The following is a 16,374-nucleotide window of genomic DNA, read 5'->3' on the forward strand; positions in this document are numbered from 1 at the left end:
GGCACCATATAACTGAGGAGCCGGCAGATTCATGTGTGGATGTGTAGACGATACTAATTTTGTTGAAGGCGTAAAGTCAACTAGAGAAGCCTGCCTGCGCCGTGCCTGGCTTATTGTTGCCTGTACATTGTCTCATTTATTCCGTGCAGTGCAGCGGAAGATGCGGGTCACATGAGCCAACTAGAAACGAGAACTGGCTGTATGTCTAATAAGGGACGAACGCGCCGCCCATTGCGGCTGCACAGAATAAATCAAGCTTAGATTCTTTGGTGATCGTTTCGTTGAACCTGTTTGGCACCCCGAGAATTATCAGCCTAGAACGGTCGGACATAAGAATCCTCTTATGTAGCTCCATAAGCGGATGTGAGCTACATAAGAATCCTCTGATGTAGCTTACATTCCCGCTTCGCTGACTGAATGAGCAGCTTTTGTTATACGCGATATATTTCGACTGATCGAATATAATACTGCAGGGACCTGCATATTGATCCTAGAGGCTTCTTCTTTGAAATAATAATTGCTTGCATACGGCCGAGTCAGCGTTAGAAGCCCGCTGAGGCATTGCATATCTTTCGACTTTTATAGTGCCATATATATATATATATATATATATATATATATATATATATATATACATCATAAGAAGCCAACAAACAATAACACCAAGGACAACATAGGGGAAATTACTTGTACTTATTAATTGAATTAAAGAAATGATAAATTAATGAAAATGGATGAAAAAACAACTTTCCGCAGGTGGGGAACGAACCCACGTCTTCGCATTACGCGTGCGATGCTCTCACCATATAACTTGTTGACATATAAAATGTGTAATGGTCACTGGTCGGTCCAGTTAGTGGGGCATGTTTAATGTGAAATTGTTGTCGGCTTGTTCGCGGTCATTTTAGTCCCTGCTCTTGCGGTAAATGTTTGCTTTCCTTTTGGCGGCAAATCAGTTAGCAGAAAAATCGATAACTAAGGCGCTCCGAGCACATAACTGATTCAGCGCAGTTGTTTAGCTTAGTACACATGGCTGGCACTACGCGAGCCATGTGCGTGACCAGGTAGAAGAATGCGCTTCACTAGGTACCGCCCGCAGCCTACCCATTAGAGCCGTTTCTCATTAAGGCGTACAAAAAAAAAGTAGGCGATTTCAACTTCCTTCGACAGTGAACTTTTACTGCATGAGCATGCAGTTACATCTCTGCTCTGATAAGGCCGCGCTGGCCGTGCTCGTACTGAGCGACTGATATTTGCTAAATATAGCACGCTAATTTTTAACACGAAAGTGTTTTATTCCGGGGTCCACCAAGACTTCACTGACGTATTTCCGTCACGGAAATACGTCATAGAACATAATACAAAGAAAGAAACCAGAAGAAAAAGTTCCACAAACATGCAAAATTTGGGAATCGAACCCACGACCTCTCGGTCCGCGACGATAGATCGCCGAGCGTTTAACCCATTGCGCCACAAACGCATTCGCAGAGAGCTACACAGACGCGCCTTATATATCTAACACTCCTCCGTGTACCCGCGCTCTTGCTCGGGGCGGTGCCGCCGCCTATGAGCAGAAAAGAGAAGTACTGCATTATGACACTAAAGCCCGGGATACATGGAGCGAACTTTCTCGACGAACTTCACGCGTCAAGTAACGACGCGGCGACACGACGCAGGATGTTTGCTGTGTTGCAATACATGCGGCGAACGCCGCCGCGCGTTGGCCGCCGTGTTGGCGGCGGTCCCGGCCGCCCGCTTCGAACTGAATTTGGCGTTGTCCTTGTAGAATTCACTTAGTTGGAAGCAAATGACTGCGTAAACGGCTTTCGCTTAGTCTCAGGCCGCTTCGATGACAGAGTATTATGGATAACCTTGAGTAGTTTTCGAGATCGCTTCTCGTTTCGAACGCGTCTAAGCCTAGCGAAAGAAATATCCGATGCCAACGCCATCTATCGGGGAAGTTGGGAGATAGGCATGACGACAGCATGTGGCCTCTGAGATCAGAAGATTTCTGTTGAAGGTTGTTGTAGAGAGCTTGCACTGCTTGTCTGTTTCCTCGCAGATCAGCGGATATGGGATGTACAAATACAACGCGATTCCTGAGAGATCATACTAGGAACTACTCAATCGGTGCAGAGACATGCAGACACGGCAACACCAACGCGATTGCAGACGACGCGAAAAGGCGCGCGCGCGCGAAACACCAGCATGCATTGCGACCGGAACTAGTGCCTCCTGATTGGCTGTCGTCCACCGCTGCGCGCTAGACGCTTCCGGCGGCGGCGTTCGCCCGACGAAAATGTTTGGACAGGCAGATCGGCTGCGGACGGCAAATTTCTTGACGCCGGCCGTCGGACGTTCGCCGCCCGACGAAGTTCTTCGCTCGGACGCCGGTTATTCGCTCCATGTATTCCGGCCTTAACGCGCACCGACAGTGAACGCTTCGGTGGTCTCAGTACTACGACGCCTCGATGCCAGCATTCGAAGGGACGCTGGCATCAAGAAGCACTACCAACGCCACCTAGGTGGCGTTCACCGTACTCAGCACAGCGGAGCGTGGCCTCCGCAATTAGCTCTGAAAATGTTTCTGAAGTTGATCGCGGAGGCTGCAATTACGACGCGCTGTACGCGCTGATTTGACTCGGTGACGATTCAGTTACGTGCTTTGTCTTGCGCGTTGTATTAGTGTGTCAGTTACGTGCTTCGTCTTTCGCGTTGTGCTAGCGTGTGCAGCGTAGTGCAGTTCCATATGCACGACGGTTGCTCATGGTCATCGACGTTGGTAGTCGTGATGGAGGAGACGTGCCACCAGGCGTCAGCGTGGGTGCATCAACGCCTAAGGGCGCTTTAGCCACAAAACACCAATAGACATTATATATCAATGTGCAATAAACATTACACTACTTCTGTGAAGACACGTTTCACTTTCGTGTTCTATACCGATTCCTATATAAGAGGGATCAACCACATTTTTTTTTAATATACAGCGTGAACTGAAAGAAGAATAGAAAATAATAATGGTTATGCATGTATTTAGACTCAAGCTAAATATGGTTTCATTCAATGTTTAAATGTTGCAATCTCTTAAGTTTGTAAGTACGTGTGTTTCATTATGATTTTCATGCTAACCATTAGGATTTTGATGCTGTTTTTGCTACTTCTCAGTGTTAATTTTGGTCCTTCTTATATTACGCTACAATACCTTTTTTTCTTTCTTACAGCGTTAAAATAAAAGTTCCCGCCGGTGATTTGTAACCTTCTAACCTCCTTTTGCGTATTTCCCTATATCTCACTGCTGCTGTATCGCCAATAAACACTGATTGATTCAATAATTCATCGATAGACGCGTTGGACGACACGTTATATAGTTTTTTTTGTGTTTTGCGCGCACATCTGCGAGGTTCACGCGCACCGACGTCCCGTGTCCGTCCGCAGGTATGGTTCGAGGCGGTGCCCAAGCCGCGCGGTGACCCCGCGCGCAAGTTCCGCGGCTACATCGCCTTGGACGACATCCTCTTCGACCGGATGGAGGAGGCCGGCGACAACTGCCTCGGTGCGTGTAACCCCGAAGGCACGAGAGGCATCGGAGCTAATGTTCCTAGATGGCAGGATGCCTGGCCGTTTCAGGCCTGTAGTGTTCAGGCGGAAAGGCCGAATTCCGTGCGCGCCCGGGGTTAACGTGTGTGCGAAGGCCGGGCGTATGTGTTTAATTTTTTTTTTTTCGAAGTGTGGCTGTCAGTGCATGGGAGTGTTGATTGCCTGCGTAATTGATGCCAAATTCATTTTGATGGATGATTAATTTGTTCATTGGATGTTGCACTTCTCAGCACGCGAGGTCGAGGTGGCCTCGCGTTCCAATGACGGTGGACTGAAAAGAAAAAGAAATTCGACCGTGTACCTTTCGTTGAGTGCCCAAGAAACCACATTATCAAAATTAATCCGCAGCCCACCACTAAGCCGTCACTCATAAACCACTGTGCAGTTTCGGGACGTTAAGCCCCATAAAGTTTTTGCAGTGAATGAGTGAGTTAGTGAGTGAGTGAGTTAGTTAGTTATGGTCGCAAAGGAAAAGCATGACTATTTGACCGCGGCCGTAGTGGGTGCCTCCGGATGATTAATTTTGACCTCTCGAGGCTCCTTAACTAACCCTTAAATCTAAGTACAATGCAGTTTTTTTTTATTTATCCTCAATCTAAGAGCTACCACCATTAACCTGTAATCAAACCCGGGACGTCATGCTTTGTGGGGAATATCTGTTATCTAGTAACGTTTAATCAGAGGGAGCCGGATAACTCAAGACTCTCTAAACCGTGCCACATAATAACAATTCACGCATTTTAGTTGCGCCTTTCTGGTATTTCTAGCGTCGCTGGTCGTAGTTTTGAGGTACAGCAAAGCTATTCATAAAACTGCATGTTCACAAAAATAACCAGACAAATTTAGCCACTCTCCTGTTCTGCTTTGATTGGATATATTCGCGAGAAAGTATGAGATCGCTTCTAGTATACACTCTAACATCGCTGATGCCATGAAACTTGCTATTGGATAATTGAGGAAACAACAAAAATGTCTAGCACGTTCAAGTAGGTTTTGTACATTGCTTCGGCTGAACAGATCAGCAAAATATATAAAGATTGCTCATACACCTTTCATTTTGTGCAGGTCACTGCACTTTCGAAGGTGGCTACTGCGGTTGGCAAAACGCGGACACGGACGACGACTTCAACTGGGAGCAGGGAAGGGGCAGCCAGAGCTTCCTCACTGGACCGTCCAGGGACTTCAGCTCCTTCGGAAAGGACGAGATGACCGGTGAGTCGTCTGCGCTTCTACCGCCATCTTCTGTGTCTTGAGCGATCGGCACTGCTACGCAAGTTCCATTCACAGTCGACGTCATTCACTTTCGCTGCTCGGCCTTGTTATCTCTTGTCACGCGAGAGTGCGCTGGCGTTATCAGATGACGGAAGAATCATTGTCAAACAAAAATCCACTTGTGAGTCTCTACCACGCCATACACCTTGCGCTGTATTCCTATAAATGCCCAGACTGCGATCAATGCGCACCGCTTTACCACATAGTATGGGCTTGCGCAAGCACACCACAGCTCACACCCATAACACACGCCACCACACAGCAATGGGAGACAGCGCTGTCCAGCTATGGCTCTACGTACCAGCTCAACCTGGTCAACCGAGCGATAGGGGTAGCTGAGGTCGCTGGACTCCTGGAATGAGGGGACCACTCTCTGCAGAGCGGAGGAGCTACCTACGCTCTTGTGCTCTTTTGCATTAAGTTTATTCTCTCTCTCTCTCTGGTTATTCCGAAGAAGACGAGATCATTGCAGCAGTTCATATGTGCGCTCATAGACTCGATGTTTGGTGAATTGCGTAGTCGTCGCGACTGTATCTGGAGGTTATAGATTCGATGACGCACGCATAAACGTGACCAGACGCGAGCGCGATCATTCTACTCGACGGCCGTCAACCACTCTCGCTCCAATTCCCTAGACGCCATTAAATAATTGATAAGCAAATCTAATCCGAAAGTACTCTGTATTCAGGAACGAGAAGAGAAACAACTGTGGGGTGGAGGGGCGGAGCGGGGGTTCTCTTTTGTTAACCGCAAACACATATGAAGGCAAAAGACAAGGAAGCCAAGGAACGCAAAGGGGAAATTAGCTGTGGTTGAAATTGAAATGTAGAAAGTAATGAATAAAAGGGAAAAAATGAAAGTTGATGAAACAATAACATGCCGTCGGGGGGATCCGAACCCAGAACCTCCTCATTACGCTTGCGTTGCACTAACAATCTTTCTATACGGTGACGGCCATCAATCCTGCCACTAGCTTCGGTATTTATGTGTATAGCAGGTCTAGCCCTCAGAGTGCTAGTCAATGCCACTCTAAGCCATGGCGGGCGGACGTAGAACATCCTTTTCTTTTCAGATGGTGTCACGTAACAAGTGGACTGTCTGTGTGTGTCTGCCTGGCTGCAGAATACGTCTTTGGAAAGTCAGTGTCCGCAAGTTAGAGTACGAGGCTTGGTGGAGCTGTGTACACTTTTCGCGTCACCCACCTCGACAATGAAAAACTGTGTGTCGTCGATACAGGCCTGCGTGGCACATAGTCATGTGTACCGAGACGGCCATGTACCACCTGTTGTCAATGTTTATTTAATTTTCTTTCAATGCGGAGCCTTTCTTTCCAAGTCGGAACCAAAGCCCAGACAGACCAAGGTCCCAAGTAAGGAAGCGCCAATCTTGTCTCAAAAATGTATGGGCCGTTCCTGAAGATTGTGCAGCTCGAAAAGCTGTCTCCGGCCGAGGCATCGGTGAGAACCAGTAGCACACCGGTGTAGGAGGAACATGCACATCGGACAAAACGGAGAATATAGAAGCATTAAGCATTGATATAGCGAATCATTTGAAAAGGATTGGCTACAGCGAACGAATTGCACCGAATTTAATTAGGCGTTCGAGCAGTTGCAAAACTGACCCGTATAGGACTTCCGAAGGGTGTGGGAGCTCTTTTATGGGGGCAGCTTCGCCATACTAGACGCACGAGTTTCACAAATTGACATGCATCTGCGAATGTTTGTTTGCACGAAGCTCTCCGGTGACCTGCGCTCCCGCGAACGTGCGCTTGCCAAGATGGTTGAACGACTACAGCGCCGGCGCCCAATTTCTTGTAATTGCAATATGCGGAACTCTGTGGTTTGTGGGCATCTCCGCAGGGCCGGAGATTGAATAGCTGTTTGAAACTTCCGTCCGGGGGTTAGGAGTTAAAGCATCACACTAATATAGTACTGTTACCCTACATTCATCACCATTCTCGTGGCCGACTGGCCAAAGATCCTGGTCTGCGTGGGGGTGGGAGGTGGCCAGGCCGACCCTTGGCGGGGGATTCACGCGTTTCTCAAGTTAAGGACTTGGTCTGACGCCGGGTGGTACTGCTGGTATCTGTCCGGCTTCCTCGATAGGGGGAGCTATGGGCAGGTCGCGGAGCACTCCTGAAGCGCAGAGGCACGGTATCGGAATCCCGGGATCCGGAGGGCTCCCTCCCGTTCCACTTTTTTTTTTTTAATCACGATGAATTACGTTAACGCTTTAAGCGGGCCGGCACTTATATAGCTTTTTATCATGCCGTGCTTAACCCATTTTGTTAGTGCTATTTGGAGATAGTACCAACATTGGGCAGATCTGGAGATTCCCTTAATATCCGCTGCACGTCAAATGCGCTCTTGATGAAACACAAATAATTCGCTAGATTTGCTCGACGTAGAAGTGCCCAACCATTGGACATTTGGCAACCTTGGGTCACGCAGTCACTCTTGCTCCACTTCTTCTATGTATTTCAGTCATTTTACTTTGTTCTCAATGCAATTGGCAGGGTAAAACTTTCGTTGGTGGCAAGCACGTGGCCTGTTTTTCTTATTTATTGTCACGTGCCTTGTGAGAGAACTGGCGACGCGACGTTTATTGAGGGTAGCGGCTCCTGAAAAACACGGCGCTGGGGGCTGGCTATCGAGCGGGCGGAGAAGCACGCGCACTTCTTCCTTCTTGTCCGTGCCTGCCTCTTAGCACTGTACCCACTACTGCTGGTGGCATTTCCCCCCTTCCTCGGAAAGAGCATCGGCTCAATGCTCAAGAAGCGGTTTTAGAAAAGGAAGGGGAAACAGCATGGTCAAGGCAGGTGCTCGTGCAAAGGACACAATCACAGCTAGAGGAAAAACAAAAGCACAGCAGCGGGGAAGCGCGACGGGTACAGTCTCCAGAAACAGAGAGGTTGCAAACAGTAGCGTAAGTAGAAAGATGAATAAAAAATAATAATCACGAACGCGCAACATATAAGGCTTCATGCGCACAACGTGAACTACGTCAGGGCGAGGTTGTTGTCTACGCCGTGTTTTCGCCGCACTGTCTGGAACGACTTCGTAGTTCACGTCACTAATGCGGTGCAGCACTTTGTATGGGCCAAAATACCGGCTAATCAACTTTTCACAAAGGCCACGGCGGCGAACAGGGTTCCACACCCACACTTGGTCTCCGGGACTCTAGCGCACTTGCCGGTGACGGATGTTATAGCGCCGTGCATCTGCATGTTGCTGCTCACCGATGTGCAGCCGCGCGAGCTGGCGGGCTTCCTCAGCGCGCTCAGCAAATTCTTCGGCGTCAGTCGTTAGGTGCTCGGTGTCGTGACACGGAAGCATAGCGTCCAGCATCGTCTGTACTTCGCGGCCGTAAACGAGGCGAAATGGTGCGAACCGTGTCGTCTCTTGTACGGCGGTATTATACGCGAAGGTCACGTAAGGCAAGATGCGATCCCATGTTTTGTGCTGGACGTCGATGTACATAGAGATCATATCTGTGATGGTTTTGTTTAATCGCTCCGTAAGTCCATTGGACTGCGGATGATAAGCAGTTGTCTTGCGATGCCTGGTGTTGCTCAATTGAAAAATTTCGTCCATGAGCTGTGCCGTGAATGCTGTTCCTCTGTCTGTGATTACAGTGGATGGGGCACCATGACGCAATACAATGTGGCACATGAAGAACTGTGCTACCTCAGAAGCCGTGGCTCGTGGGAGCGCCTCCGTCTCGGCATAGCGGGTTAAATAGTCAGTGGCGACGATCACCCACTTGTTGCCGTCGGTTGACAGGGGAAAAGGCCCAAGGATGTCCAAGCCGACTTGGTCGAATGGCCTGCGGCTGGCCCGGTGGACCGGCGTATCGATTGGCACGGGGGTAGTGGTTCCACTGCCAGAAGGGGTCTGCGACATGGGTGAGGAATACCCCGCACCTCCACCACTTTGTCACGTGCCTTGTGAGAGAACTGGCGACGCGACGTTTATTGAGGGTAGCGGCTCCTGAAAAACACGGCGCTGGGGGCTGGCTATAGAGCGGGCGGAGAAACACGCGCACTTCTTTCTTCTTGTCCGTGCCTGCCTCTTAGCACTGTACCCACTACTGCTGGTGGCATTATGCTTAATTGTTTGAACATACTGTTCTATGTTTGGAACTCCCTGGAACTCTGTGGCTTGTGGGCATCTCCACAGGCCGGAGCTTGAAAAGTTATGTTAGAAACTTCCGTCCGGTTTGACAGCAGCATTAACTTTGGTTTGTTTTGTGAGCTTCTTTGGGCTTTTGTGTGTGTGTGTGTGTGGGGGGGGAGGGGGGGGTTGGCGGGCAGGGTGGTTTTTCGTCTGAGTAGTTCGGTGCCTTGCCTTATACCTTTCATTGTTTTTTTTTCTCACGCTGTGCTTCAACGGTACGCTGAGACATTATCACTCCATAAATTGCTATTCTTACTTCAAAAAGCGGAAAATTCACTTTCCTGACGTTGTGCACCTATTTTCCTAGCCAAGGTGAGAATTGCCAGAATCCGAAGCGCGGGAATTGGGAAATTGTGTTCATCTTTCGTTTTGCCTGAGCTTGCTGAGTACAAGCGACGCAAACTGGTCGACCTCTGCGCGGTCTCTGTGCTGCTTCAATGTCAGTCGAACATATTGAGTGTTGCTCGAACAGGAGCGCCAAGTACACAACTGCTCTTCGTGCTAAACCACTGACTTACCTTTGCTGAAATTTTGTACAGAGGTATGACTTTGCACGAAGTTACGTTTAGTAGCACGTCAGGTACATTTACTCATATTTGTTTTGTTTAATACCACGTTTGCGGACATTCCTTACCGGTTTCGCCCACTATAAGTTCGGCGGCGACGCCACTCAACTTGCTGATTCCGCTGCATTGCATCGGTGGCGCCACCTCTTGTGACTGCGGTTAACACTGTTTGCGCCGTAGCCGTGACAGATGGTGCCACCGCAACGCTGCAGCAGAATGGAATTTTTTTCAGTAGCATCAGCACAGATGACGCCCATCGATGATTTATTCTGCTTGAAGCTGGTAAGTAACACCCGATAACGTGGTAATAAACTGAGCTTCATTAAAAGGGGTATACACTGTGGAATATTTGAGCTAAGGGAAGTCAGTGGTTTCGCAGGAACGTTGATATATATATATATATATATATATATATATATATATATATATATATATATATATATATATATATATATATATAATTAAGATATGCCATGAACCTTGCTGTACCCCTATGTTGCACTGCCATCATTGAACTGTTTTTGTTGTCTTCAATGCTGATCCATTTTGTTTGTTCACTAATCATTTGCGGCCTTTGTTGTTTCTGGCTTTGTTTGTTTGTAAATATTTGATCCGTGCTTGTATCTGTACGCCTACCCTGCGAAAATCCCTCCCTGGGATTGCAGTATCAATAAATAAATATGCTAAAGGTTATTTGGGAAAATCCTGCTAAAAATGAAAAAAAAACATGGTATGGTTAAGAAAGGAAAATATTACTGAGTTCCTGTTATAGAGGGCTGATTTACTCACAGCAGATGTATTCGAGTCCTCCACTGCGGCGCCCCTTATAACCCACCACGCCGTTTCCGGACGTAAACCCCATAACATGATCTTGATTACTTGCTGGGTAATTAGTGCGACATTTAATAGAGCATGTGTTCCACGTTACCCGCCCATCGTTTAAGACGCTAGTTTATTGAGCCTATTTTGTGCTTAAGAGGAAGATTCATCTCAGAGCCTACTATATAAATACATTACAACCGAGAAAACATTTTTATCGGTAACCATAGCACCGATTTTGACGAAATTGGTTGTATTTAAAAGGAAAAGATAAAATCTATTCACTGTTTACGCAGAATTTGGATTTATTGCGTCAATTCCTTAATAAAAATTGCTGGAAATTGCAAAATACAAATTGTTATCACGTTTACAGCTTGATAACTCAGTAATAAAAATGATACCACATAATGTGTACACGGTGCCTAATAATACATCTTAAGCGGGAAAAAAGGTAATGTAGTATTTTTTGTGTTATACATCGTGTTTGTGTTATACATCGACATGAAAAATATCATTAATATGTGAGTAGAACATTTGCAATACCTTTGTAAACATTCTAACTAAATCACCTAAGCTGATAATATTACGCTAATTTTGTCCGCTTTAGATACTCTAACGGTTGCAGCTTACAGAACTGCGATATTTATTTTTGGGACCGAAATACGAATATGTAAGACTCGTGCTCAAATTGTTTCCTAAACTTCAATTTTTTGGCAATGTTTCTAAAAATTGCAAGCCCTAACTAAAATATTCGCTTGCTACAGTCACGATAATTTAATTTTCTCTCTCAAATGTAACAAATTTCATTCGAACTGGTCCAAGGATTGGCTTATAAACGCGCTTCTGCGTTTTACATGTATTTGAAAGGGCGTCATCGGAGATGGTTCAGAGCTAAACCTGTCTCTTAATAGCAGTTTTCATTGCAAACAATGGGTACTTAACCCTCGTATTGAGAGATGCATCTCAACTTGAAGCTCACGCTTCATTTGATCTAAATGACGCCTGGCGTGAACGCGCCCATGACACCCATTGCATTTCCTTGGGCGGGTTCACCACAGGCGTCACTGAGATTAGGTCAAGCATGGGATTCAAGTTTAGATTCAATTCTGAATATGGAGGTAAGACAGCGCATGGAATGGCCGTACATTCCGTGTCTAGTTATCAAATTTCTTCGATGCTATGCAGGTGGGTACATATTCATCGATTCGATGTTCCCGAGGAGACCCATGGACCGGGCAAGGCTCATCAGCCCAACGTTGAAGGCTACGGGTAAACCAGCTTTGCATTTAGGCTGAAGTTGAAAGCCTTTAAACGAGCACACTGACACAAAATTATTGACTGACGGGAGCGTTGTCCTATAGCGTTTAGGAAGGTAACGTTCAGGAAGTCTTCCGTTCTCTAGCAGGCATTCGTTGCAGGTGGTTTTATCGTGGTATGCTCGAATGATTCTATGATTTTCGTGGACTTCTAGGAACCACGATGTGAAATTTGCCCGACTTGCGTTTGAAATTACAGGAAATGTACGATGTTGCGTCGAAAATTACCCGCTTTTCGGTTTTCATGAGATCTCTGCTGACCAGTACTGTCTGAAGTACGCCTTGAGCAAGAGGTCGTTGCCATTCCTGTCACGACTTTTTCAGGCTTAAAAACTGAAACGCTGCCCACTCGTAATTTGCATGAAAGTGTTATATGAATGTATATATGGTAGCAATACAAATACTTCACCGTATACATAAACGAAGTAAACACTTACTCAAGCACGTACCAAGATAATCTGAAAATAAAGGGGAAGCGGAATGCAGCATTGATGAAACAATGAGCACCTTGGGGCCACAATAAACATTAGGTGGTGCGTGGAATCTGGAAAGGGGTAATAGAGCCAGCGGTAAGCTTCGAAAATGTCATTCAGTGCTTAAAATCGGATATCTTTTCTGATTGGAAGTTAACCAAACATTGTTAGGCCGGTTGGCTTTGGGAGCCTATGGCAAAACCACAAATGAAGCAGTACAAGGTAACATGGGTTGGGTCTCGTTTGCATTCGGATAGCGCACAGCAAAATTTGTTTTAAAGAAAGGCTCAGGAACACCGACAGAAATAAATGGGCGGTTAAAGTGAACAAGTATCTGTATCCGAAAAACGTGGAAACAGAATGGATTCGGTCAAGAACGTTGGTAACAGTGTACAGGGTAATTTAAAGTGTAAACAGACAACCAGGAGTCATCATAAATTAAGTGAGAGAAACAGAGACAGCCAATCGGATACAAAGCTTGGAAACAAAGAAGACCCTGGAAATTTACAAGAATGGGGAAGAAAGAAATTAGAAGGGAAAATCTTTACGGTAACACAAGGGGCAGTGCCTTGCTGTTTGAGGCTCGAGCCGGTTTTTTAAGGACCAAAAAATACCGGAGAAAATATTCGCAACTAGTTCAGGCATGTGTATGCTGCAGCAAAGATCCACAGACCACTCAGCACATCCTAATGGAATGCGAAGGGATTCACCCAGTGAGACCCGGAGGTACGTACCCCTTCCAGAAGTACTAGAATTTGAAGTGGACAGAAGAATCAACCAGTCAGCAATCGTGATAAGCAAGAGAGGTTTGGAGTATTGGTGGAAAAAAAGCAGGAAAGAGATTGAGGGGATTCATACGATCGGATTCGTTACAGGAATAGGTAGCAGTACAGGGTAGATAGAAAAGTTTTGAGGAAGAGAAAAAGGTTTAGGAGATGTATACAAATATGCTAAAATGATAAGCATGTGTAGCATACCTGAATAACTCAAGCAGGCTAGGCGAGTATTTGTAACCGCCCCGTTTTAAAAGGGATGCGAATAGATCACCATCATGATCATCATCTGTCGCATACGCCTCAGCAACCCGGTATTTCATAAAGGGTCGTCCTTTTCGGACAAAGAAAAACACCTACCTGTAACTGTAATGGCTTCGTGCAGAACTGTTTCAATGATGCTTTCTCCTTCGCATTGTCTCTCCGTCCCGGCAACCACCGCCAGGCGCCAATCTGCCCATGTGCATGCGATTCGCCACGCACATGTTCGGCAACGGCATCGGCACTCTGAGGGTCTTGCAGCACGCCGAAGGGGCCGAGACGCCGCCGCGACCCATCTGGGAGATATCGGGCGAGGCTGGCAACAGTTGGTACACGGCGCAGGTCCAGGTCGCCACCACTGAACCTTTCACGGTACGCTGATTTGACGCCTCACTGAACATGCCCACTAAAACGTTCCGAAAGCGCCTAGCCGTGGCGTTTACAGGGCTACGATAATAGACCCTCTTGCTCTTCACAATCATTCTACACACTAAACGGGTCTGTTGGTTATATACATGGTATAGTCACTAGAACTTCTTTCAAGTAAAACTAAAGGAAATGATAAGCTAGCGCTTCAAAGCGTGAACCAAATAACAAGTTATATATAGGAACCTAAGAACAACTTCTATTGGTTATAAGATTTAAAAGCAATAGAACTTGTTCTTTCAAGTAAACCTGAAAGAAATGATTAAGTTGCGCTTCAAAGCGTGAACAGCGCAATGTTCATTTAACAAAAGCATCAGTTCTACATATATGACGACCACGATCCTCCTCACTTTGGAATATGCGAAAGACTGAATAGAAGTAACAACAAAATGCAGACTCTACGCGAGAGGAGGTACTATGGACGCAGAGCAATAGAGGTCCTAGCATGATGCTAACCTGTATGCCTGGTGGACATTGCAGGTGGTCTTTTCTATTGTGGAAATGGAATTTATTAAAGATCTTCTGTTGGAAATTGCCCGATTCTCACACATGTGTTGAATTACTTTATGAGGTGGTTCGCTGTGCCATTGTGATGTGAGCAAATTACCTTAGTTTCACTAAATACCTTTTTAGTTCATTTAAGACAATTTTAGGGTTCATTTAGGGAAGGAATAGAAGCTGAACAGTAATGAAGTCATAACCGTTGCGCTAAAATCTTGTGTGTAGCGCCAGTTTCCACAAATAATCGCTCGAGTTTTGTGGCGATAGCCATTGATGTTTCAGTTAACACTTCGAACAACTTCCCCATTTCATGGTTCTAATAATGCCTCAATTGAACATAAACGTTCGTGAAAGCTGCCCTGGGGCGCCTAAAGAACTGCAGGTCATCAAATTTATTCCGCAGCCATTCAAGCACGGTGTCTCTCACAACAGGCACGTAGCCAAGGGGGGGGGGGGGAAATTTTGATCTTTATCGAAAATAAAAACTGAAAAAGAAATAGGTGCTTTCCGCAAATAGCCAAGGCCTTCAGCAAGTGCCCCCCCCCCCCCCCCCTCCCCGTCAAAATTCCTGGCTATGGGTCTGTCTGTTAGGTATAGTGTTGTGAAACATTAAGCCCCCGCCAAACCCTTGTAGCGATTTGGACACTAATAATCTATTTTTCTCGTAATTCACACTGTTTGTAACTTTTTTTATGAATGCTCCAACTTAAGTTTTCAACTGAACACCGTGTTTCTCAAACTGTTCGTTTTTTTGTGACTCCGGTTTTAACCCTAACCCTCAGCTGATTCTCGAGGCCACTGTAGGCGCAAACTCCCTGGGCAACATCGCCATCGACAACATATCCTTCAGAGCAGGCACGTGCCCGAGTGAGTACTGATACTTTGGCTACGCTCGATTCTCGGTGTCCCATTGTCCCGGCAAATAATGCACCCGGTGTGTCCGGTTTTCACTTATTCCTTCTGTCTAATCCTTTTCAGTTTCACCGCAGACGGCTGCAAGAAATTCAGGTACGTTATTTTGCCGCCCATATTCAGAATCATCTTGCTTCCATTGCCGAAGGATCTAGCTTGAAAATATCATAGCTCAATGAACTTCTGTGCAAGGTATTCTACCCGTCTGTCAGATTTTCTTTCTCGCAAGCGACCCCGAAGCTACAACCTCCATCCCACAAGTCGTTTGCATAGCTTCCGAAGGTATGAGGCGTACACAGGCGATATCCTTGGCCAGTGTAATGTAGTTCCGGACGTAACAGTCTGATTCACAGCAGGATAATAGAGTTTTGTTTTTGTTTGTATAAGTTATAGTGATATGTGGCATGTGAGGCCCTTTGCGCATGCACGTAGTATACCAGGAATTCAGCAGCCTCCGAGCCGATGACGTGGCGCGGATGAAGACATCTCGAGGGGCGTTAGGCCTTTCTATTAGCTAAGGAGATCCTGCAGATTCCGTAGAGCGGCTGAACGACTTTTGGTTTGGAGTACAGTACCTTGCAGCGATCTTGCCTCTGCTCATTCCGTCTAAATGACGTCACATTTGCCCGTAGCACTCAAAATCTCTTGGAACGCATAGGAAGCACATGGAAGAGGGGAATGGCTAAACGGAGAAAGCGTAATGTTGTCTACAACACTCGCATGCGCGTATAGAGTAAAACTCTCTGCTGATGCATGCCGCCTCGGATCTCTGCGCGCGTCTTAAAAATATCATCCACTTTCCTGTCTATTTAACTGGTTTCCCTCTGCACCATGAAGGGTAGCAAACCAGACGCCTTTGTGGTTAGCCTGCTTGCCTTTCTCGTCTCTTTCTTTGTGCTACTCCGAGAACGTACGAAGCTCCATTTGCATAGTGGTACTTGGCATCGATCATCGCTTAATCTTGGTGTGTGCTACGAGGTGCGGGCGCCCCGATTGCTTGAAAGAGCAGCAGCATTCCCAGGGCTACAAATCATTGGCTAGTTTTTAGTCAGCCGTATATTTCTTTGCCTAATTATTTTCGATATCGTCATGCCCCCACGCCCTATAGAAGGGTACATTGAAAAAATAATTAAATAGGTCAGCGACTCAAAAAGCATGGCCAGGTGCTTAACTAACAGCTAACATTTGTACACACAAATGTAATTTGTGTACGTCAATGAAAAGAAAGGAGGAGGAAACAACTTTATTTTGTTAGTTTGGCTTAGTGAGGGGTGGCTACCAGG

General features: G+C 46.4%; 1 protein-coding gene across 1 annotated transcript in view; it reads left to right on the forward strand.

Annotated features, from left to right (window-relative positions):
- Positions 1–16,374, forward strand: part of LOC119433998 (MAM and LDL-receptor class A domain-containing protein 1) — a 96,970-nt gene that overhangs the window by 62,948 nt on the left and 17,648 nt on the right. Inside the window, exons 6-11 of the mRNA XM_049658490.1 lie at positions 3,436–3,553; positions 4,663–4,809; positions 11,615–11,698; positions 13,437–13,624; positions 14,962–15,046; positions 15,158–15,187. Of these exons, the coding sequence (XP_049514447.1) occupies positions 3,436–3,553; positions 4,663–4,809; positions 11,615–11,698; positions 13,437–13,624; positions 14,962–15,046; positions 15,158–15,187 (652 nt within the window). The remainder of the gene's footprint in view (positions 1–3,435; positions 3,554–4,662; positions 4,810–11,614; positions 11,699–13,436; positions 13,625–14,961; positions 15,047–15,157; positions 15,188–16,374) is intronic.

Source organism: Dermacentor silvarum, chromosome 11 (assembly GCF_013339745.2).
Source record: "Dermacentor silvarum isolate Dsil-2018 chromosome 11, BIME_Dsil_1.4, whole genome shotgun sequence".
In the NCBI taxonomy this organism is placed as follows: domain Eukaryota; kingdom Metazoa; phylum Arthropoda; class Arachnida; order Ixodida; family Ixodidae; genus Dermacentor; species Dermacentor silvarum.